The sequence below is a fragment of the Lathyrus oleraceus genome, chromosome 3, assembly GCF_024323335.1.
Source record: "Lathyrus oleraceus cultivar Zhongwan6 chromosome 3, CAAS_Psat_ZW6_1.0, whole genome shotgun sequence".
Taxonomy (NCBI): Eukaryota; Viridiplantae; Streptophyta; class Magnoliopsida; order Fabales; family Fabaceae; genus Lathyrus; species Lathyrus oleraceus.
Window position 1 is genome coordinate 80,883,319 of NC_066581.1, and position 24,628 is coordinate 80,907,946.

General features: G+C 37.5%; 2 protein-coding genes across 2 annotated transcripts; one reads left to right on the top strand and one right to left on the bottom strand.

Moving 5' to 3' along the window:
- Positions 1-5,009: 5,009 nt before the first annotated feature.
- On the bottom strand, positions 5,010-7,091 carry LOC127129789 (uncharacterized). The gene is made up of 2 exons (XM_051058913.1): positions 6,840-7,091; positions 5,010-6,191 (listed from the first exon to the last, which is right to left on the bottom strand). The coding sequence occupies exons 1-2, from the start codon at positions 7,089-7,091 to the stop codon at positions 5,010-5,012; spliced, it is 1,434 nt and encodes a 477-aa protein (XP_050914870.1).
- Positions 7,092-19,475: 12,384 nt separating this feature from the next.
- Positions 19,476-21,488, top strand: LOC127125453 (probable indole-3-pyruvate monooxygenase YUCCA10). The gene is made up of 4 exons (XM_051054223.1): positions 19,476-20,195; positions 20,298-20,531; positions 20,741-20,866; positions 21,120-21,488. Exons 1-4 carry the CDS (start codon positions 19,584-19,586, stop codon positions 21,300-21,302), a joined length of 1,155 nt encoding a protein of 384 aa, XP_050910180.1. The 5' UTR covers positions 19,476-19,583; the 3' UTR covers positions 21,303-21,488.
- Positions 21,489-24,628: the final 3,140 nt, after the last annotated feature.

Sequence of the window (24,628 nt, forward strand, 5' to 3'; positions counted from 1 at the left end):
TTTTTCAAAAGTTTTCCCAAGTCTATGCAATGAATGATCCTAAACTTGTCGAACAACCCAAATTTTTAAAATAAAAGTTGTTTTCTTTATTAAAATTTTTGTTATGGCTCAAGAAATGGGAAAAATAGACAAACTACACAAATGACTCGTCAAGCACATGTAATTGTTGAAAACAAACTATAAATAGACTAAAAGTATATAAAAAATTAAACTAGAAAGCGATAAAAAATGGAAAACGTAAAGGAAACTAAAAAAACAGTAAATATCCCCTCCCACACTTAAACCGGACATTATCCTTAATGTTCCGATAAAATGTGAAAATGAGATAGGTAGAACCTGAACTGTGTTACTGCTTCAGACCCCTTGGCGTCCGCCTAGGGGTAGATGGCGTCCTCCATCTTTGTTTCTCGGATTGGAGATCCCCTATGGGTTTTGGGCTTTGTCTTGGGTTGTAGCTTTATTTTGGGGGTGCAAATAGCGTCTTCTGATATTTTCCTTAGTATTGGGACATGCAAGAGACATAAAGGATATTTTTACATGATATAGATGATAAGGATAAAGATTAATGTAAAAAATAACAATGATGAAAATTTAGAAATTCCACTAAAAATGTAATAAATGTCATAATAATAGGCATAATAATAATGAGTGGTAATAAAATTTTAAAAATAGAGATGTGAAAAGAATAAAAAATGATATAAGTCAGACAATGGTGAATAGAAATAATAATAATAATGCGGTAAATCTCCCACACACGTAGTGTGAGCAATATCCTCAGTGCTCCTGTAATTCTTCTAAACTGATTAGCGATGGACACCCTGATTCATATGTGGACAGGATGCATGTGCCTCTGCAAGCTGGCATCAGAGACTATAGATTTCCTGATACAGGAAATCGGTCTCGGCAGCATGAGTAGCGTCAGAGGTCTCCATCTGCAAGGTTAAATCTGTAAGGTCTTTGCAAAGAGAAATCATCTCCTTGCGCATAGTATCAAACTCGGAATAAATGCTACATCACTGTAAACGAGCATTAGAGAAGTATACTATGGCCCTTTCCGGGAGGGGTGTAGGATGGTATTCAGGAACCGGTGGGTTTTTTGGAGGATTAGGTGTCTCATCATCAATCATTAGTTTATAATTATTAGGACTGAAGAAGAATCTCCTAATTGGGCCGCGTTTTAGGCAATGATTAAGGTCAATCAGGGTATGGCTTCAATAGGCGATCATGTGAGATAGTTTGGTCGTGAGGCCTAGGGCATGAGTTATGTGGGTCACTGTTCCTTCTACATGAATGGGTCCCCTAGAGGATCTAGCAATCAGGTTGAGGTTATCCATCAGGAAGTTACCGCTAGCTATAAGACGTGACTGGGCGGTGCAAAAGAGCATAAGGAACTCTTCAGCACTGACATGGTCTTTAGTTTCACCTTTTCCAAAGAAAGTTTGGGCTAAGATCATTTGGAAGTACCTGAAGGATGGGTTATGGATTTTGTTGGATATCTGGGTGGAAGGATCAGGTCCTCCTCCACCGGTGATGTCGCTACAGAACTTATCAAGTTCATCTTGCATGACATCACACTCAGGGTACTCATGTATAGTGACGAGGCCATACTGACATCCTAACAGGTTAGCAAAGTCTCTATGGCTAAAGGTGTACTCTTTTCCAAACAGTCTGAAGTTAATGCGGCCTGTTTTGAATCCTCTGCCAATGTAATGTTTGTAAATGAGCGAGCTAAGGAATTCTAGTGTTAGGTGTTTGTAGGTTACATTATGGCATCAGAGTATTTATCCCATTGGAGTTGGTTGCAGAGGTATTTCACGTTGGCTTTAATATCTAAGGCTTCTAGGCAGTTAGGGTCAGGGTATCTGGTTGGAAGAATTGGTCTCTCAGAAATAACCACATATTGTTTCCTCTGAGTATCGTCTCTGAACACAACGTGCATGTCATAGAAGCTCTACATCCTGAAAAACAAGGTTAGTGGAGAATGCTATCGAGGGCGATGGAATCTAAAACCAGAAATGTAAGTAACACATAAGTTAGTCTTGTTAAGCACATAATAAATAATAAATAATTCACCTTTTCGACATTAATAAATATTGATGCATGAATAACAAAAAAATAGAAAGGGTTGTGGGCTGCCTCCCACGTAGCGCTTGTTTAACGTCGTTAGCTCGACGATTAAGTGGTTTACATAGTAGATATAGATATTGGTGGTTCGATCAGAGTAGGACTAGAGTAGTAGGTAAGGATGTCGCCTCCGTGATAATATTTTAATCTTTGTCCGTTCACTACAAAAGGACTACATGAATGATCACGGATGTCTATTGCCCCATATTTTAGGACTTTGGTAACCTCATAAGGGCCAGTCCATCTTGAGCGTAGTTTACCAGGAAATAATCGTAATCTAGAGTTAAAGAGAAGTACGGGGTCACCTGCATTAAATTCTTTTTTAACTATCTTTTTGTCATGCCATGCTTTCGTTCTTTCTTTATAGATGATGGCATTTTCGTAAGCATTTCTACGTAGTTCTTCTAACTTATGGATGTCTAGAATGTGTTTTTCACAGGCTGCTAAGTAGTCCGTATTAAGGGCTTTTATGGCCCAATAAGCTTTATGTTCTAGCTCAAACGGTAGGTGGCAAGATTTTCCGTAAACCAATTGATAAGGGGTTGTTCCTATAGGGGTTTTGAATGCGGTCCTGTAAGCCCACAATGCTTCTTGTAGTCTTAGGGACCAATCTTTCTGGGATATCGAAACGATTTTCTCTAAGATTTGTTTAATCTCCCTATTTGATACTTCTACTTGACCACTGGTCCGCGGATGGTACTATGTTGCTACTCTATGTTTTACTCCATATTTATTTAAAAGGTTATTAAATATTCTTGATATGAAATATGATCCTCCGTCACTTATAACAAGGCGAGGCACTCCAAATCTAGGAAAGATGTAGTTTTTAAATAATTTAATGACTACGTAAGTGTCATTTGTGGGTGAAGCTATAAATTCGATCCACTTAGACACGTAGTCAACGACTACTAAAATATACTTATTTCCCATCGAAAATGGAAAAGGTCCCATAAAATCTATTCCCCAGACATCGAAGAGTTCTATTTCTTGGATATTTGTCAAAGGCATTTCATCGCGTCTTAAGACGTTTCCAGTGCATTGACATCGGTCACATTGACAATATAGGCATGGACGTTGCGCCATAATGTTGGCCAGAAAAGGCCTGCTTGGAGTATTTTGGCGCAAGCCTTATATGTGCCTGCATGTGCACTGTATGGTGCAGAGTGACAATGTTTGATTATATTCTCTACTTCCTCTTCAGGAACACAACGACGAAATATACCGTATGTGACTCTCTTGAATAGGAGGGGCTCATCCTAGTAGAAGTGTTTTATGTCGTGAAAGAATCTCTTCTTCTATTGGTAATTAAGGTCGGGGGTATGATATCTGCGACTAGGTAGTTTACACAATTGGCGTACCAAGGTACGTTTATTAATACAAGAGATTTTTTAATGTCTGGTTTTAAATAAGGGTCTGGGTCATCATAATGATTGGTTCTAATTTACATTATAAGTCTTTCATAGGTAAATTCATCATTTATCGGGATAAGATCCAGTTTTAGGTATTCGAGCCTCAAGAGATGGTCAGCAACCACGTTCTTGATGCCTTTCTTATCACGGATCTCTAGATCGAATTCTTGTAGCAAAAGGATCCAGCGAAGGAGTCTAGGCTTAGCGTCCTTTTTGCTTAATAGATATCGGATGGCGGCGTGATCAGTGTAAACTATGATTTTAGCTCCGACTAAACAAGATCGGAATTTATCGATGGCGAAAACAACAACGAGGAGTTCTTTTTCGGTTGTGGCATAATTAAGTTGTGAAACATCTAATGTCCTACTAGAATATTAAGTTACATGAAGTTTTTCATCTTTCATTTTCCCTAACACAACACCCACAACATAATCGCTTACATCGTACATAATTTTGAAAGGTTGGCTCCAATCGGGTGGTTGCATAATAGGTGCAGAGATTAGTGCTTATTTAAGGTGTTTGAAAGCTTGTAGGCACTTATCGTCGAAAATGAATTCAACGTCTTTCATTAGAAGATTTTTTAAAGGTTTTGTTATTTTGGAGAAGTCCTTAATGAAGCGTCAGTAGAAACTGGCATGTCCAAGGAAACTTAGGATCTGTCTATTTGTCTTAGGTGGTTGGAGGTTTTCTATAACATCTATTTTATCCTTATCAACTTCAATATCTCTCTCAGATACTACGTGTCCTAACACTATTCCTTCGGTGACCATAAAATGACATTTCTCCCAGTTTAGAACGAGATTGACTTCCACACATCGTTCCTGAATTTTCTCAAGGTTAGTTAAACAGTTTTTAAAATTGGATCCACATATCGAGAAATCATCCATGAAAACTTCCATGATCTCGTCGAGGAAATTTGCAAAGATTGACATCATACAACGTTGAAAGGTAGATGGGGTATTGCATGGTCCGAATGACATTAGTCGATAGGCAAATGTTCCATATGGGCATGTAAAGGTTGTTTTCTCTTGATCATCGGGGTGAATGAGAATTTGGAAAAATCCTGAGTATCCATCTAAATAGAAAAAGTAAGAATGTCTTGCTAGGCGTTCAAGGATTTGGTCTATGAACGGGAGCGGGAAATGGTCTTTCCTAGTTACTTTATTAAGTTTTCTATAATCAATACATATACCAACTGCTTTCTATGCGTTTAGCTACTTGTTCTCCTTTTTCATTTTGTACTACTGTGGCACCTCCCTTCTTAGGCACCACATGTACAGGGCTTACCCACTTACTATTAGAGATTTGGTATATTATTCCAGACTCTAGTAGCTTCAACACTTCTCTTTTTACCACATCACTCAGTATAGCATTTATCCTTTTTTGATATTCTCTAGAGGGTTTAGAATCTTCCTCCAGCATAATCCGGTGCATACACACGGACAAACTTATCCCTTTGAGATCAGAAATGTTATATTATAGAGCTGTGGGATATTTTCTTAAAACATATAAGAGTTGATTTGTTTCATCACCATTTAAGGTGGCGCTTACTTTGACGGGACGATTTAGTTCTTCATCCAAAAACTCGTATCTTAGATTCTTAGGTAGCTCCTTAAGCTCTATTGATGGTTTCTTAGGACATGGCATATGTTTTGGGGTGAGTGCTAAGCATTCGTGAAGGTTGTCATATATATAAGAGTCTTTAAATTCTTCATCCTCCATTATGGGGGTTAAAGGTAATTTAATTGTTTCAACGGGGTCTTCTTGGTCTAACTCTCTTATGCATTTGTCGATGATGTCGATGACATAACATGAGTCGTCTATGGATGGTGCTTTTAAGAATTTTGATAATATAAATTCTAATTTTTCATCACCTACCTCGAAAGTCATTTTTCCTCTCTTGACATCTATGATAGCCCCTGCTGTTGATAAGAAGAGTCTACCTAGAAGGATAGGGATTTCTTCGTCTTCTTTAATGTCCATGACAACAAAACCTGTAGGAATATAGAGTTGGCCAATCCTAACTAGTATGTTTTCTAAAATGCCTATTGGATATTTAATGGATCTATCAGCTAATTGAAGGGACATTCTAGTCGGTTGCATTTCTCCTAGGTTTAACCTATTACCAATGGCTAAAGGCATTAAGCTTACGTTGGCTCCTAAGTCCAGGAGTGCTTTATCGATATCATGATTTCCTAAAGCACAAGGTATAGAAAAACTTCCTAGGTCTTTCTCATTTTTAGCAAGTTTATTTTCAGTAATCGAATTGCATTCTAAGGGTTTAGGATCATCAAGTCTTCGTTTGTTGGTTAGGATGTCCTTAAGGAACTTGGCGTAAGATGGTATTTGGGTGATCGCTTTGGTGAATGGAATCTCGACAAGGAGTTTCTCAATCACTTTTACAAACTTTTTATATTGGTTGTCTAATTTGGTTTGCTTAAGTCTTTGTGGAAATGAGATTGGTGGTCTGTAAGGAGGGGGTGGTATGTAAACTTTAGTATCTTTCTCTCCTTCCTTATCTTTAACTTCTTCCTCTTTTTGTTTCTCAGGTTCTACTGGTTCCTCTACTTGTTTCTCGGGTGTGATCACAACATTTTTCTTGAAGGGCTCTGGTTTATTCAACCTAGGGTTTATAGGTTCATCGTAAGTAGTTCCACTCTATAGGGCAATTGCGTTAGCATGCCCTTTGGGGCTAGGTTGAGGTTGTCCAGGAAACTGTCCTCCTGGTGTAGTTTGAGTAGCTTGTTGATGTGCCACTTGAGATATCTAGGTTTCAAGCATTTTGTTGTGGGTAATTACAGAATCGAGTTTGGTGCCCATTTGTGTAATTAGTCCATTTATATGAATGCTTTGGTTCATGAATTCCTTATTTTGCCGATTCTGGGTTGTAATGAAGCTCTCCACCATTTTCTCAAAGTTTGACTTTGGGGAAGTAGCTTGTATTGGTTGGTTTGGTCGTTGGGTTTGGTAACCAGACGGTCTTTAAGGTGTAGAATTCTGAGTGAGGTTATTATTCTTATAGGAAAAGTTTGGGTGGTTCCTCCATCCAGGGTTATATGTGTTAGAATAGGGGTTACCTTGGGCGTAATTGACCTGATCTGAGTTTGTGTTAGCTAAAAGATTACATTCAGCTATCGTGTGTTCTTGGGTTCCACAAATCTCGCATCTGGGTTGGACTGCGGCTGCGTTAGTTGTAGGGTTAATCGTTAAACTTTGTACTTTTTGGGCTATAGCGTCCATTTTGGAACTCATATGGTCAAGGCAACCGACTTTGTAAATACCTCATTTGGTCTCTTTCCTCTCTACCGATGCTCGTTCCGTTCCCCATCGGTAATGGTTTTGTGCCATATCTTCAATGAGAGCACAAGCTTCGAGGTATGGTTTGTTCATAAAAGCACCACCTGCGGCAGCGTCGATGGTCATTTTGATATTGTAGATGAGTCTGATATAAAAGGTATGAATTATAAGTCGTTGCTCTAACCCATAGCGTGGACAGGCTCTTAGAAGTTCTTTGTATCTTTCCCAAGCGTCGAAAAGTGATTCATCCTCTTGTTGCATGAATCTGGTTATTTGGTTTCGTAGGACAACGGTTTTACTCGGTGGAAAGTATCTAGCAAGGAATACTTTCTTTAGGTCATTCCAAGTGGTTATAGAGTGTGTTGGAAGGGAATCTAGCCCTGATCAGGCTCTATCTATGAGGGAAAAGGGAAATAGTCTTAGACGTATCACCTTAGGATAAGCACCATTGGCTCTTAAGGTATCCTCTAATTGAATAAAGACTTTTAAGTGTTGGTTCGGGTTTTCCGTAGGAAGACCGACGAACTGGTTCTGTTGCGCTAATTGTAACAGAGAGGGTTTTAGTTCAAAGTTATGAGTTGCTATGACGGGGTTTACTATACTAGAGTGGGGATCTTCGTTGGATGGTAGGATGAAATCCTTAAGTGGTCTTTCGTTTTGGTCTTCCGACATTGCTCTTTTAAGTCTTCGGAGTACAAGACGAGCTCGGGCGTATCTTTTGGGTTCCTCTATTGGATCAAATAGGTTTCCGGTACTGTGAGTTCTTCATATTGACCGGAAAAAAGGGATACCTTAGTCTAGACGGTGTAACAACAGCGTACGAAATTTGACGTAATTGGTCCCTGGTAACAATGCCAAAAACTTGATGGGTTGTATCTACAATTATACGGAGTATGTCCAAGTAATATAAAAGATTATCGATCCCACAGAGACCAATGTCAATCTATCGATTACTATTGTTACGTTGTATATCTAAGGCTAATCGAAATAGAGTGTAATGCATATAGGAAATAAAAACAGAGATTGAATTCAGAGATATAATACTGGAATGTGATTCACTTCGATCTAATAGTACTCATATTGTCTAGTAGTAACACTTACGGGGCAATATTTTCTTCTCAAAATAAAAGTTAATTAAACAGGAATCGTCGTGTTAGCATAATCAAAACCTAGTTTTACTCTCTAATTTATACCTTCCATTTGTCACATATGGCCGGCGCTTACCGCGTTAAAGTAGTAAACTCATTTTTTAAGGAAATAAACTCTTAGCTCAATTGAAAAGTGTTTTTGATTTGAAAGTTTGACTTAAAAGGGTTTCAAACTTTCGGTCGGATAACCGGATCCTAAATCTATAAACGCGTCCGAAAGTAGTTTTACAATCGCCTTCTAATAATATCAAAATTTCCTAATTAATTAATAAAGCGCTTTCGCTGTTTTTATCAATTAAAAACTAACCAACTTTTATCTAAAGTGTTTTGACGGCTTTCGATCTTACCCAACATAATCACGGCTATTACGTAAATGGGAACACAATCCCATTTACGTAATGGCCGATCAATTTAAGTTCATATAAATTTTTAAAAATCAAAATCAACCCCTAAAGTATTTCTACAGAAACAACATATGGAGTATCGTCGAAACGACGGTCCTCACATATGAAGATGGCATCCGTCATCTATACTTGGCGCCCGACATGTGGGAAAAGAGTGGGAGACGTGGTCTTATGACCGTTGACACGTGGTCAAACCATGACACCTCATGGCACCCTCATTGGCCAACGCCATGTGTGTATTTTTCACTAAAAATCCCTAATTTTCTCTCTCGTTGTTTCTTCGCTGGTGGCAAGGGAACAATTATCTAAAAAAGAAACAAAACACAAGCACAATATAAGAAATTGACAAATAAAGTACAATAAAGATGTGCAATCTGAGTCGAATACGCAGTGTGTTTTAGTGTTATCAGCTACTGAAGGCCTTAGGGAAAAGTTTCAAGTGATTGAGATTACTGAGAATCTCAGGTGTGGAATGAACATGGTAGAAGTTGACAAAGGCGTCCCAGAACCTGAATATAAGGAGGTGGCTTACCCAAAGGATGAAGAAAGTTTGGCTGAGTTTCTGGGCAGGTGCAAGAGCAAGAAATCAGAGGCAATGCTATGCCTAAGATATAGTGCCATTTTCGATAAAAAGGAGATGAAACAAGTGGAAGTTGTGTAGCTTGCAAAGCGAAAAGGAAATTGGAAGGATGCCTCCAAACCACAGTTGGATGTCGACCCTCGTCGACAACAGGGTGCACACATGATTCGGGGGAACAAACCCACCACTTATTGACCGAGTCCAAATTTCCCTTAAGGAAAACGGTTGAAACCTGGGGAGAAAGATATCTTGAGCCGTCAAAAATGGAAAAATTGGGAGATGAACAGAGGTTCCTCAATCTCTTATCTAAAGGAGTTCCAATCCTCCCATAGGAGAACTCGCGTCCCTGATACCTATCTGGGGAAAAAACCCATGACTAGGATGCAATGAAGGAGGTTCCAAAGAAAAAAGAAAGTTGAAAGGGAAAATGCTGAGTCTAACACCAATAGGCTCTAACTTGATATAGCCACTAGAAAGGAAGTGAAACTAGTGGCAAAACAATCATCCTCTCCAGGCATGGAGAAAGGAAACGGGAAAATGGTAAAAGATTGCCACTTGTCAAGGACGACATGTCAATTGATGATTTTAACTCTGGTTCAGAGCCATCTTTGGACATAGTTTGCAATATGGTTTATGTGCTCCCAATGGAGTACAACTGCAAAACCGAGTTTGAAGAGCCTCCGACAAGCGAAAAGGTCGAGATGGCTAAACATAAGCCAATCTGCTACTACGTCATGAACAACAGTTGTGTTAAAGAACATGATATGTTCTTCGAAAGACCTGATTATGGAATGAAAAGCCACCTTAAGCCTTTATTCATAAGGGCGAAGATTGAAAACACTATCATCAATAAAGTGTTAGTGGATAGAGGAGCGATAATGAAATTAATGCCTCGCTCAATATTGAACAAAATTGGTAAGTTTGACACCGATTTAAGGCAACACAACATGGTTCTATTGAACTATGAAGGGAAAATCGGCACCACCATGGGGGTAAGTCAAGTCTACTTGACGGTGGGGACGATAACAAGACCAACACTTTTTATGGTCATTGCCTCAGGGTCAAATTATAATCTACTCATAGGAAGGGAGTGGATACATATTATTGGAGCGGTACCATTGACATTCCATCAGAGAATATCAATTTGGCGAGAAGATGGAATTGTTGAGAATATTGAAGCAGACCAAAACTGATTTTTAGCAGAGGTCAACCATGTCGACAAACATAACTTCGACAAGCAGCTGGCGCGAATTGTGCCATGCAGACCAACGGGGTTTGCTTATAGGCCCTTAGATAGAGCCTTTTATTCCTTTCACTTACACTAACTGTATGGTTTTAGATGGGATAGAGATTTGGAGGAAAAAGAGATGGAAGGTATGCCAAGAGTCTGACCTACAGGTTGGGATGACCCAGGCATGGATCATGTTTGAGTTAGAGGCATTACAAATGATTTCAGCTTATATGGCCGAAAATAGATTAAAAATTGGCCTTGGAATCTGAAGTTGGTAATATGGTTGTCGAAGCCACAAACATGGAAATCCATGATGTCAGACTAGGTGTTAAGTTCAAACCATAACCACCGGATAAGCCATAACACCTGGGTCTGGAAATCCAGAGGCTCGACTGTATTTATGACGACAAGCCTTTGGGATTCGAGGAGGACCCAATGACGTCAACTGCAAAGATGCTAGCACATGATCCTTTAGAGGAAATCGACTTGGCTGATGGGGAAGTCAAAAGGCCAACTTACATAAGCTCCAATATTGACCCCGACCTTAAGGTCAAAGTAATCCAATTGTTAAAAGAGTACAGAGATTAATTTGCTTGGGATTACCATGAGATGCCTGGGTTAAGCAGAGACTTGGTAGAATTGAAGCTGCCAATAAAATCTGGGAGAAAACCAATTAAACAGACACCTCGAAGGTTTGCGCCAAATATTATGTCAAAAATCAAGACGGAGATCGAAAGACTCCTAAGAAGCAAGTTCATCCGAACTGCAAGGTATGTCGAGTGGCTTGCCAATATAGTTCCTGTAATAAAAAAGAATGGGACTTTGAGGTTGTGCATTAATTTTAGAGATTTAAATGTTTCCACCCCAAAGGACGAATACCCAATGCTCGTGGGAGAAATTCTAGTTGATTCAGAAGTGGGTTTCAAGTATCTTAGCATGTTAGATGGATATTCTGGTTATAGAAAAATTTGTATTGAAAATGAGGACATGACGAAAACGGAGTTTCGATGTCCCGGAGCCTTGGGCACCTATGAGTGGGTCGTAATGCCTTTTGTCTTAAAAAGTACAGGTGTGATGTACTAGAGGGTAATGAACTCGATCTTTCATAATTTTATAGAAACATTTATGCAGGTGTATATCGAGACATAGCTCAAAACTATCTAGAATTAGAACCTTGGAAGTTGTACTTTGACGTTTCTAGTCATCAGAATGGAACTGGTATCAGAGTCTTGATAATTTCGCCCAAAAGGATTCCTACCAAGTTCAAGTATAATATCAATCGCTTCTTCTCTAATAATGAAGCTGATTATGAAGCTCTGATAGCTGGCCTCAAGATTTTGTTGGACTTGGGGGCAAGAAGATTCGAAATCAGAGGTGACTCTGAATTGGTTGTTAAACAAATAACCAAAGAGTACATATGTATCAAAGAGAATTTGATAATGTACTTCGTGATTATGAATCGATTACTAAAGCAGTTCAATTTCATAGATATTAGTCATGTGCCTCGAGGTGAAAATCGAGAGGCCAATGATTTGGCACAAATTGCTTCGGGTTACAAGGTGCCTAAAGGGAAATTGGAAGACTTGATCGAGGTAAGAGGAAGAATATTAGCGACGATGTCATCTCTCTCGGACCTGTCAACAATAAAGTTGGGTTTTCCAGACTCCAAAAGCTTTTTAGCTTTCACCCTGGAGCATATGACTGATACGAATTGACAAAATTCGATAGTTGACTATTTGGAAAACCCAATGGGGTCGACTGACCGTAAAATTAAGTATCGTTCTTTAAGCTATGTCTTGATAGGGAAGAAATTTTTCAAGAAGGTGCTAGAAGGAATTCTGCTCAAATGCTTGAGTGAGAATAAGGCGTATTTAGGTGTGTCGAACGTCCATAGTGGAGCTTGTGGTGCTCACCAGGCTAGACATAAGATGAAATTGTTGTTGGTTCAACAAGGAGTTTATTGGCCTACGATGCTGAAAGACTATATCGAATTCTCCAAATGGTGCCATGAATGTCAAGTACACGCGGGCATCTAACATGTTCCTGCAAGCGAGTTACATGATATCGTGAAACCTTGGCCATTCTGAGGATGGGCTTTGGACTTAGTAGCTGAAATTCACCCAGCTTCATCGAAACAACATAGGTACATATTAATGGGAATTGGTTATTTTACTAAGTGGATAAAAGAGACACACATGGTTAATGTGGACCAAGAGGTTGTCATAGATTTTATCCTAAAGCATGTTATATATAGATTCGGGGCCCCTAAGACCATTACAACTGACTAATGGTTTATACTTACTGGAAAAAGATGCAGGAGTTTACGTATGAAGTAGGGATTAAGTTACTAACATTGATGCCTTATTATGCTCAAGAAAATGTCCAAGTCGAAGCGACTAATAAAATGATCATTAGCTTTATTAAAAAATATGTGGGGAAGAAGCCGAAAAATTGGCACAAGACGTTGGACCAAGTTTTATGGGCTTGTTGAACCTCTCCTAAAGAGGTGATAAATACTACTCCTTTTCGTCTAACTATGGAGACGATGCAGTCCTCCCCGTCGAGATATATTTATAATCTACAAGGATTTAAAGGAAACATGAAATTCCATGTGAAGATTATTGGAGTTTGATGTTAGACGAGTTAGTGGATTTGGACGAAGAAATATTGAAGGCATTAAATACATTGTTCCAAAAAAATAAAAGAGTTGCTAAAGCTTACCACAATAAAGTTAAAGCTAAACCATTCTCAGTTGAACACATGGTATGGAAGATTATCCTATCCATGGATCAAAAGAATAGAATTATGGGTAAGTGGTCTCCAAATTGGGATGGTCCATTTCGAATTGTTCAAGTGTTTTCGAACAACACATATGAGATTAAATAATTGACTTATGGTCTTAGAATCCTGCGAGTAAACGACAAATATTTAAATAGATATAGGCCCACACTGCAGGAGATAAAAATTGTAACAAAATAACATACATAAAAACAAAAGTGCCAAAATGGTAATCAAAGTTCCAAAATTGCTAAATATGCTTACAACCCAAAAAGATAATGTCAAAGGCAATGTCCTGGGGGCATGCTTAATAAAGTACAAATAAAGTTATGAAGTTACAAAGAGATTAAAAAGGCAGGGACACTTTAAGCCTATCATAATTTTCTCTGGCTATGTCGAGACGATGATCCGTCAAGGAGATGTTAAAGGTCAAAGTTAGAATTTCGTCATCCAAATTCTTCATATTTTCAATGTGTCGAACCCCAACTTTGACCTCTTCATCACAAGATTTCTGGGTGTTGTTGTGAATCTCATCTTGTATAACCTTAGCCTCTTGTATATTAAGTTGAAGCTCTTCGATACGTTGCTCTCACTTAATAACGTTGGTAGCACAAGCATCAAACTCTTTGTTCTCCTCCAAAGCAGCTTTTTCCAGTTCTTCGAATTTGGAAGTAGATGCAAGAGTCAAATCCAATTCTGATGATCAACTGACCTTTTTGGCTTCTAGTTTATTGGTGGTCTCTTGTTTAGGGATAAGGTCATCAGTGATTTGGTCGACAAGAAGTCCAATCTCGATGACAAAGCTGGCTACAGAAGGAGAGGCCTTAAGGATGTCAACTTTCTTGATAAGGTCTCTAAAGTTAAAAGTGGAAAAGGTATGTTGTGCCACAGTCTTGAACAAGTCTGTTCCAAATACTTGAGTTTTTATGGCACACAGAGTTGCTTCAACACTTGATATAGTAAATACTCCACCGGATATCGTTGAAGCACTAGAAAACTTATCGCCAGAACTTCCCAGAGAACTTATCATCATTTTCAAATACTCATATGGTTTGCTTTTCTTGAGCTTCTCGAGGTGTTTTGGTGATAGAGAAGTTTCCATAAATATTGTTGGGAGTTTATAGTTTGTAATTGTGTTGAAGCTTCCCTCGGACTTCTCACCAGATTTGGTCGCAACAATGGGTTTAGCTTCGTTAACCTTAGGCTATCTTCGTTTGCTACCTTCTCAAAGGTCTTAGGTTCATCCTCATCCATGTGAACCCCCTCGTCATGGTCAGAGCAATCAAGAAGAAATATCTTAAGGTTCTTTCTGGGCATCTTCCCATTGGGTGTCATTTCCTGAATCATTTTACTCTTGATCATTCCCTTCTTGGTCACTCCCTGCTTGGTCATTTTCTTCCTGATCCTCCTCTTCCTGAACTTGCACCCCTTCTTCGACAACATCCCCTTCTTCGACAACATCCCCTTCTTCAGGTCCCGAGCTTTCATTCTCGCTAGAAGAACGAGACTGTTGAGAAGGTTGAACACGGACACATGGACTAGGAAGTTTGACAGATGGCATGAATGGTTGTTTCACTTCCCCAATTGAGTCTTTGAAATACTTGGGCTCAGTACGCAGAGAACTTGTGCCAGTATTAGGGTCAGGATACTTGATAGTAGATAGGGGAGTGTTGGAAGGATTATCCTGAAATAAGGACTCAAGTTAAGAACAAAATGTCGAATACGTAAAGAATTTACTTGATGAAGTAAAAATACCTTCTCTATGATTACATCGGGACTAGAATTGGAACTTTCAGGGTCACCAAAATTGATTGGTTTTGATATGTCTGGTTCTTTTTCAACAAGCTGAGGAGCCTTCAGTTTTGGTGTCTTGATTAAAAATTGTTGAGAAGTAGCGCCAAGAGACTTCACTTTCTTAGCTTTCTTCGACTTGGGAGTTTCAGGTAAAGGGTCCTCAATAATGCTCTTCTTGACAGGTTTTTTAGGAGCGTCACTCTTCTTCCGTTTTTGGGGGGCAATGAAAGTTTTATTGTCGACCTGAAACAAAATGTTACTATAAGAAGACAATTATGAATATAAAGAAAGAAAAATATGTTGAGACGTGAAAACTTTGTTTTCTTCTTTTTTAATGGTGAGGGTTTTCCCTGGTGGCAAGCCGCCTCCTTCTCGGCTTGTTGTCGAGCAGCCTCGACTTTGGCCTATTTCATATGCTTGACAACTGTAAAAAATGAGACAGATAGTATGATTCATGATTCAATGCAAATTAAAAAGGGACAAGTTGATCTAAGAGTCCTCGGGTTTCCCTCACCTTCATGTATTGGGGTAAGAACTTTGACATGCTCTATGTCGACATAAAGGTGGCCTTGGAAACTGTGTAGGTTATGCTTCGACGAAACCACCCTTGAGCGTGTTTTAAGCTTTCATTTTTTAACACCTCAGTCTAAACTGTCAGGCTACTAAGTTTGGTTGATACCCAAGAATCTTGATGCGCGCCTTAGGATCATCTAAATGATCCACTAGTAGTCGGGGAGTAAGAAATGTTCCCCAGGTGGCTAAAAATTCAGTGTCTTGATTAGTGTTAGAAATAGGGAAATCCTTAGTAAACTAAGAGGGACCATCTTTTCGATTGGAAAAAGGAGCCATAGAAGAGTAGAACTTGTAGCGATTGGAAAACATCAGGACGTACTTGGTAAAGCTTTCTTGCAAGGAGCGCCCAATATCAATCGAAGTCATCAAATCTAGTAGTGTCTCTCCAACCTTTCGATTCTTATTTATCTCATCATCCTCATTGGGTTTAGGTCCGTCAAGTGAAGACTCAAAAGTGGCATTTAGCCACAATTGAAGTAACTAGAAAGGTCCCTCCAGTAAGAAGTTAGTTTCAGGAGTAATGTTCTTGAGGATAGCCACGACCATCCCTAGATTTTCGTACAAAGAGCCTAGGACCATCTGGCTCAGACAAAGTTTTCGACACTTATGCAGTTGATTAGCAATGGTTATGAATTTCTTTGCCACCTTCAGAGATCTAGAGTATAACACATAACACGACAACCACAAGGCCAAGAAAGCAATGTGTTCAGCATCAGACACTTCTTCGCCAACCTTGTCATGATAATCCTCGATGTAATGACCAAAGCTTGCCCGATTGTGGTCGAAGTTAATGGTATCTTCATTACTAACTTGAGGGTAGAAAGCCTCACCAATTGGTCATAAGCCTGCAATGACGGCTAAGTCGAATAGAGTAGGAGTAACCATCCCGTAAGGTAGATGAAAGGTATTGGTAGTACTCTCCCAGAAGTAGAGGGATGCGACCAACATATTTAGGCAATACGAAGACCCTACCTTCCACAGTTGGGTCAGATCATAGATGCTAATCTTTTCCAAGAGTTGAGACTTCTTCAGTTCAACTTTCTCCAACCATCAAATATAAGGTTCGGGGTGCTTGAAGAGGGGACAAAAGTGAAACACCCTGAGGGAGTTTCTCATATAGATAAGGTTAATGGCTTGTCAGCTTCGATAGTGACAGTCACCATCTTGTTAGTAGAAGGGGTATGCATTTCGATTGCAGAAGCGACTTTAGTCGAAACGTCGGCTTTGGCCTTACTAGCTAATTTGGCCAGACGTTTTTTACCACTAATTAAAGGTTGTGTACGATAGTAAGCAAGGAAGAAGTCCTAAACTTTTTCAGAGTTTTGATTCAAGTCAGGGAGTGGACCCATGAACACGCAGGTTTTACCAGAAATACTAATAGGAATGAGTACCTGAGATTGGAAGATGTGTCGCTTCTCTTCTTCAAGAGGAGGTTCATGAACATATTCCTGATTCCCTGAAACATTGGGTTATAGAATTATGTGACATAGGGGTAGTGTAAGCTTGGAGCTTGAATGATCTTTGGTGTTCTTCTTGGATGTTGACATGATCAAAGAAGCTGGAAATCTGAGAAAAGTTGAAAGATTTGAAATGATTTAAGAAAGTTGTCTGAAAAGAAATTTGCATAAAAAATGGAGGAGATGAAGAAGTTCTGAGGAGTGAAAAGGAGAAATGAGAGAAAGGAAGAAGATTTATAGTGGAAGAAGAAACTCTTCAATTTCTAAGAGCAACAATTGTCCATCAACGTGGGACACATGAAACCCATTTACAGGGTAAGGAAGAGTTTTCTCTCTTCAAATCCCCATGATTTCCTAGAGAAGCGGAGCTATGATCACATGTCAGTATCACACGTCTCAATGTGACGGTTTGATAAAGGGAAATGATAGTGATGTCAGTACAATGACAATCCTACACCCTACACGTCGAAATGAGTCAAACAAAAACGTGCCTTTGTCTAAATCAAAAGACAATGTTTTCAGGAGAGCATTGGTTAGACGGGGTTTCGACGTGATGACGTGGATGAGGAGTCAATGAATCGAAGACGAGTTGGTTGCTGCAAAAGAGGCACTTCGAAAGAAGAAAAGAAGCAAGAGTGAAAAAGGAAGATTTTTTTTTGTGGGAATAGAGAAGGGCTTCGACAGATGAGGTTGTTTCGACAAAGTTTGTCCCCAAGATCCTGTCGACACCCAAGATTAGCTTTAAGGGGCTATTTGAAACCCCTGTATACGTTGTGTGATCTAGGGACTTAGTGAGAACTCATGCAAGATGAAAATCCATTTCGCTCGACTAAAGGCAGTTGAGGAATAAAATGAGGCTAAATAACCGTCTTTCAGCATTATCTAAGACAAGAGACACGTGGAAGCACATCAGGAAACAATTTTGCATACAGGAAGAACGTGGCGAGTGGGGAAGAGAGACCTGTTAAGAAGCAATTATTTAGTTTTACTATAAATAATGATTGTAACTTAGGAGAATATGTGTGTTGAAACTGCTGCAGAACTCGCTTACTCAAAGTATCCGTGTCAAAGAGAGAAAATAGTGAATTTGAATGCAAATTACGTTCATACATCATTTTAATTATCAAAGTCTTTTACTTATATATGTTTTTACTTGTTTTTTTCAATGCTTAGTCGAAACATAACAAACGGTCTACGTTTTGTTCTTCATTTGTTCTAAGAGTTATTTTCAAAACAAAACCATTTAGTGTTTATGCATACACCACACACGAAAATCTCAACTTTTGCATGTATATTCTAGGATCAATCTAATTGATCCCGTAAATGACATTGTTTGGGAGGATTAACGGTTATTTGCCAAATTCACAGATAAACAACAATCCAGAAGTTGTAAATACAATAAAGAATAGCAATCAATTAAAGGGCTTGAACATAATTCGTAAAATCAAAAATATTATGGCAGAAATATCAAAGATAAAAGTAATGAAGATTAATCGTGAAACCAACAACTGTGGAGACACTTTGACAAAGCTCAGTTTAAATCTCTATTATGAAATTATGAAAGTTTATCTTTTGTCGAGAGGGTCCTAATTTCTTGTATTGTTTGATGCTAGATAATATTAGAGGCATTGGAATATGAGTAGTCTGGTTAGCTAGTTGTTTTAGGCTTTATACCTATTGAAGCTTAAAAAAATAAAACAGAAACCATATTTCAATAATATAGAAAAAATACATTATTTACCGTATACATATACGGTTGAACATTTAAAATAGTGTCAAGAACATTCTCTTGTGTATTTTAGGATGTTCTGTATAAAATTTGTGTTTGTCAAAGCACTACTATCCTTTATTACTTGAATGATCTAATATGGAGTTATTAATCTTAAAAAAATAACTTTTCAAAACATAATTTTAAGTAAAAAAATTTGTAATATCAAACATGTATTGTTTATTTTAATCACCAAACTAAACTTTAGTTTGGTTACCTAAAAATTACTTAAATATTAAAAAAATTGAAATTCATAAAAGTAAATAAAGCAATCATTAAAATTACTCTTCATTAAAAATGTTTTAAGACATTAGTTAATACAAAAATATTTGAACCAATAAGTATGCTAATAGACTTTTTTGAACTTCAAAAATTTTAATATAAGTTTTTATTTTAGTTATTTACTTGACCAATGTCTTAGAACACGATTGATAGAATTATTCACTAAACTTTTAAATTTAATTTAATATTTTATTATAAACTTTTAACTAAAAAATATATTTTTTATTTGATCTCTTCAATTAATTTTTAATAAAAAAACATTAAACTCTGTTGTCATAGCATAGCATGACAACAATCTTATTAATATAAATTTGAATAATCACATGTATAAAAAAATAATACACGACTTAAACAGCATGAGTTTTATTTTTAGAATTTAAACAATATATCGATTCAGATTTATATTAATTATTTTGCTGTTATATTAGATTGGTGACGATGTATGAGTCCAAATAAAATAACATTGAAATTAAAAGATTAATTTATAAGATTATTTTAGTTAAGAAATTAAAATGTAATATAAAATTAAATTATGGGACTAAAACTTATATTAAAGATTAGAATTTTGGCTTAATTTCCGGTGGACAAATATTTGTGTTCTTTTCTGTGGTTAAAAAAGGATGCCATTTCTTTTAGGAATCTGTTGCGTACAGTTTTAAAACTCCATGTGTTATACTTTAAGACACTCTTTAACATTTGTCAACCAAATTGATCAAACCAAAACTCAGAAACAGCATAATGCAGGTAGCACCGGTGATAATAATCGGAGCCGGAACTTCCGGCATAGCCACGGCAGCTTCTTTAACAAAACAATCCATACCATTCATCATTCTCGAAAGAGAAAACTGTTTTGCTTCTCTATGGCAAAACTACACCTATGATCGTCTTCATCTTCATCTAAGAAAGCAAATTTGCGAGTTACCATATTTTCCATTTCCATCTTCTTATCCTAACTACGTACCAAAAAAGCAGTTCATACAGTATCTAGACAGCTATGTCAAAAACTTCAACATCAATCCTTTATACAACAGAAAGGTTGTGTTAGCGGAGTATTTTGAGGATGATGAGAAATGGAGGGTTGAGGCTGAGAATAGAAGTTCCGGTGAAGTTGAAGAATATTCTGGAAGGTTCTTGGTGGTGGCTAGTGGCGAAACGGCTGAGCCTCGTGTACCGGAAGTTTTAGGGTTGGAAAGTTTTAATGGGAAAGTGATGCATTCCACTGGGTATAAAAATGGGAGAGAGTTTAAAGATGAACATGTTCTTGTTGTTGGTTCTGGGAATTCTGGTATGGAGATTTCTTTAGATTTGGCCAATTTTGGTGCCAAACCTTCTATCATTGTTAGAAGTCCGGTAAAAATCTTTCTAATAATTTAAAACATTCAGCTCTTATCGCTTTGATTCGTACGGAAAAAATTATGATATCTTAATGGTTTAATTATTATATATCTGTAGGTTCATTTTCTTTCAAGGGATATGATGTATTATGCTGGTGTTTTGATGAGTTATCTATCACTAAGCACAGTGGAGAAACTAGTGGTGATAGTTAGCAGAATTGTGTATGGAGATCTGAGTAAATATGGCATACCTTTTCCTAGTGAGGGTCCTTTTACTATGAAGAATAAGTATGGAAAATTTCCTATAATTGATTTGGGAACAGTTAAGAAAATCAAATCTGGAGAGATACAGGTATATGTGTATTTTTTGCTCATGTGAATTGAATTAAATTGCTGCAAATCTATACATGGCCTTCAAAAACTTGAGACAGCTTGGCTGCACATAGCCTCCATAAACTTGAGACGAATGTGGTCGCAGAGATATAAAAAGAAAGGTGTAGATGTATAGTTCATTTAATCTTTTATAGAGACAGAGTGATGAGTGACATAATATTGTTGTAGGTGTTGGGAGCTGAAATAGAGAGTATAAGAGGTAACCAAGTGTTGTTCCGTGATGGAAAGTCCTACCCATTTGACTCCATTATATTCTGTACAGGCTTCAGCAGATCAACTCAAAAATGGCTTAAGGTATTGTATCTTTTTCTTTTTTTTTTGTTAAGTAGTGAAATGATCGGAATTTCACCCTAAAAGATAAATAAGAAGGATGTCGTGTATTCGAATCATTGTCCTTACAAACAGATGTCTTTGCACGGTTACCAATACACAACTACTAGCAGAGCTGAGTTGACGAGACTCAAGTTCTTCTATTCTAATAATCTTTTATTGAATACAATGTCAAGTGCAATCTAAACTAATGTAATGGTTTATTTAATTTGAATAGGGAAGTGATGATCTTTTGAATGAGGATGGTTTTCCAAAGCCTGGTTTACCATACAATTGGAAGGGTAAGAATGGTTTGTACTGCGTTGGATTGTCAAGGAGGGGGTTTTATGGAGCTAACCTTGATGCTCAAAATGTAGCAAATGATATTGCCTTGTTAGTTCCTCAAGATGAAAGAAAATGAGTTGTGACTGTCATGTGATGTGTTTTGTATGTTTGAAACGAGGAATGTGGTTTCGTGTGATTTAAGATGGACCATACAAGTGATGTTTAAGAACTAAATGATCATAATGTATAATTTGGTTACCACGATTATTGATACTTTAGTTCTTGTTTATGATTATTGAAAAAATGTATGTTTAGTTTTTAATTTCTTTTTCATTTCTCATTGATGCAAGTAGAAAATAGTCGCATTTCCTTTGGTGTGTTTGCATTAAGGACAACCTCAAATAGTTTGAGGATCTCTTCGGTTTGGTTCAACAACAGTTTATCCTTTATGAGAAGGATTATTGTATTGCTAGAGAAGAAGGAAAGCAAAATCATATTTTGACAATCCTTGCAACTCATATATAGCTTTAGAACATCACAAAAGAGCATCTTGTTTAAGAATGAGATATGTTCATTGTTGGCGCAACCATCCTAGGTCATAAGTGTCACTCGTTGTCACTCCGATCTCGCCATAATTACAGGAACCGTGGTGAAAATAGTCAAACTAAGATGGGAATGTCTCCATATTCAATGCAAATTAGATTTCTTAGTAGACATGTGTGCCATCATAATGGTACTAGTAATTCACCACCTTAAAACTCCGACTGTAACGAGTTATTCTCCACCTGAAGGCGTCTATGAATCCTAGATTCCCTTAATGGATTTTTTTATATTATTATTACGACGATCTTTTTTTCAACGAACATTTCAGGAGAAAACTTATGATTATTTGGTTCCCTATTTATTGAGTAAGTCGTCAAATATAACACCATATTGTTGACCTGTGATTTTTTGTTAAGTAGGAAAGTCAAGTTAGAGCTACATTTAGTAAAATATTGTGTAACAAATGATAGACAAGAGTCGACAGGGATGACACGTCGATTAGATGTTCTCAACTGACATCTTAAGATGTTAGTTTCAGAAAATCTCAAGGAGATATCTTGAGAAATTAGTTGAAGGAGTCTCAGGAGTAGACTTAAGTGATTACTAAACACCATGTCGAGGGATGACTCTCCGACAGGCTCTGAATACGTAGAAGATTAAGGAAACCAAAGATGAAGGATTTTATACGCTCAATGACTTTCTTCAACGAGCAAGCAGTTACTAACCTCTAAGCAGTTAGAGAACGTGGGATAATAGTTTCAAAGTTTCAAAGTTTCATTGATGTGATGTGTATAGGGTGAACAATGTCGAAGAGTTCAAAAACGCCCCTATTCTTCCATTCGATCATGATGGAAAGTGGAATTTTTGGAGGGGGCATCTGTTGACCTGAGATTTTCTGTCTAGTACGAAAATCAAGTTAAAGCTACATTTGGTAAAATACTAAGTGTAACAAGTGATAGTCAAGAGTCGACAGTGATGGTGAAGGTGAGAAAAATACACAAGAAGGAGGGGGTGAATTGTGTATGTTAATTCTTTTTCTACTACTGAAAAACAAGTTCAGAGTCTGAACACAGAGTTAGTTTCTAATGGAATGATAAACAATCAGAAGTAAGAAATAAATCAACACATAGTTTATCCTGATTCCTCTCTTAAATTGAGAGTAGTCTAGTCCCCTCGTCCAACAAGATATTTTTCACTATAATCAATCATGATTACAACTTTGCGCAATCAAACCAGAAAGAGACTCCACTGTTCAATCAATCCATAAAAAGACTTATGCTCAAGAAATCTTGTAAGAGATTTATACTCAATCACACCTGAAAGAGACTTCACTACTCAAGCACAAAGGCAAGAGACTTCACTGCTCAAGCAACCTTGCAAGATACTTCATCTACTTTAAACAAACAGTTTAGTAAAAATAATTACAACTATACTTAGATACACAATCAGAAGAATAGAAGAATTGCAACAACTACAATGTTTCTTAACACTTAAGTTTTCTAAGATATACAAAGATAAGAAATCTTAAGAGCTTATGCAAATAAATAGATGAAAGTTTATGTAGGTGTTTAATTGGCTGCATTGTATGGTAAAACACTAGCTGGATTCTAATGTCTTGACTGATGTCATGACATGTTGTGAAGGTGTTTGTGTGACTGCGTTGTAGGTTAGAATATCTAACTGTACTCTGATGTCTTGACTGATGTCATGACACACTTGAGTAGTTTACTGCAGGATTAGCTAATACAGGATTTATTGAATGTCAAATTGGATGTGGTGACATTCATCCCTGTCAGCAAATACTGAGGAATAGAACAGTTGGTGTTCTGTTAGAGCTCAGTATTCTTTTCCAGTCTGGTTATCAAGGAAATACCAGACCTGGCATAAGGCCTACTATCTGAATGTCAAACTGGATGTTATGACATTCATCATGGACAGCATATACTGAACAATAGACAGAGTGGTGTTCTGCTACACTTCAGTATGTTTCTCAATCTGTTCTTCAAAAGGATAACAGAACTGATTTAAGGCTAAATGTGTAAATGTCAAATTGGATACTTTGACATGTATTAATGTAAGCTGCTACTGTAGAATGGACAGTTTGGTCCTGTACAGTTCAACAAACTTGTACAGTCTGTTTTCAGGAAAAACAGACTTAGCATATGGTCCTTGATGTCAAGCTGAATGTTGTGACATTCATTCCTGACAGCATATGCTAGATTGTAGGTTGTTTAGTTTTTCTGTTTCGCTTTTTCTCACGCTATTCTTCAGGGATTCAACAGCTGAGAGAAAATCCAGGAAATCAACAACCAAGCTACATTTAATGAACCTAACAAATAGCCTATTTGTTAGTAACCTAGATATGGAATTTAGGGAAACTCGTGTGACCCGAAATTCAGGAGAATACAAGTGCAAAGGCCCAAGTACTGCAATATAAAAGGAAGTCGTTCCTTCATTCAGAACTGGGGATTTTAAGGCGTGAAGATTTAGTGTGTCCATCATACTTCACTGCTGTATTTTTGTGAGTCTTGTATTAGACATATCTTGTAAACCAAACTATTATCACGTAGATGATTGCTTTGGTATAGGGTGTTCATTGAGTTGTAAGTGTTGTGCCACTCTAAGCTTTTAAGCGTGAGTGCTGTGTATCTTGATTAAAGCTGTTAAGCACAATCAAGAATTGTTTGAAGTGTGACTTCAAAATTGTCTTTAATATTGATTAAAGGTAGTAATCACTGAGGTGATTGAGGGGGAGTGAGTAGGAACTCTGATCTTAGTGTAAGATTGAAATTGCATTGGGTAGGGATTAAGTGAAGAGTTGTAAACGGGTGAGTTTAGCTTTGAATTAATACTACTAATAGTGGATTTCCTCCCTGGCTTGGTAGCCCCCAGACGTAGGTCATGTTGGACTGAACTGGG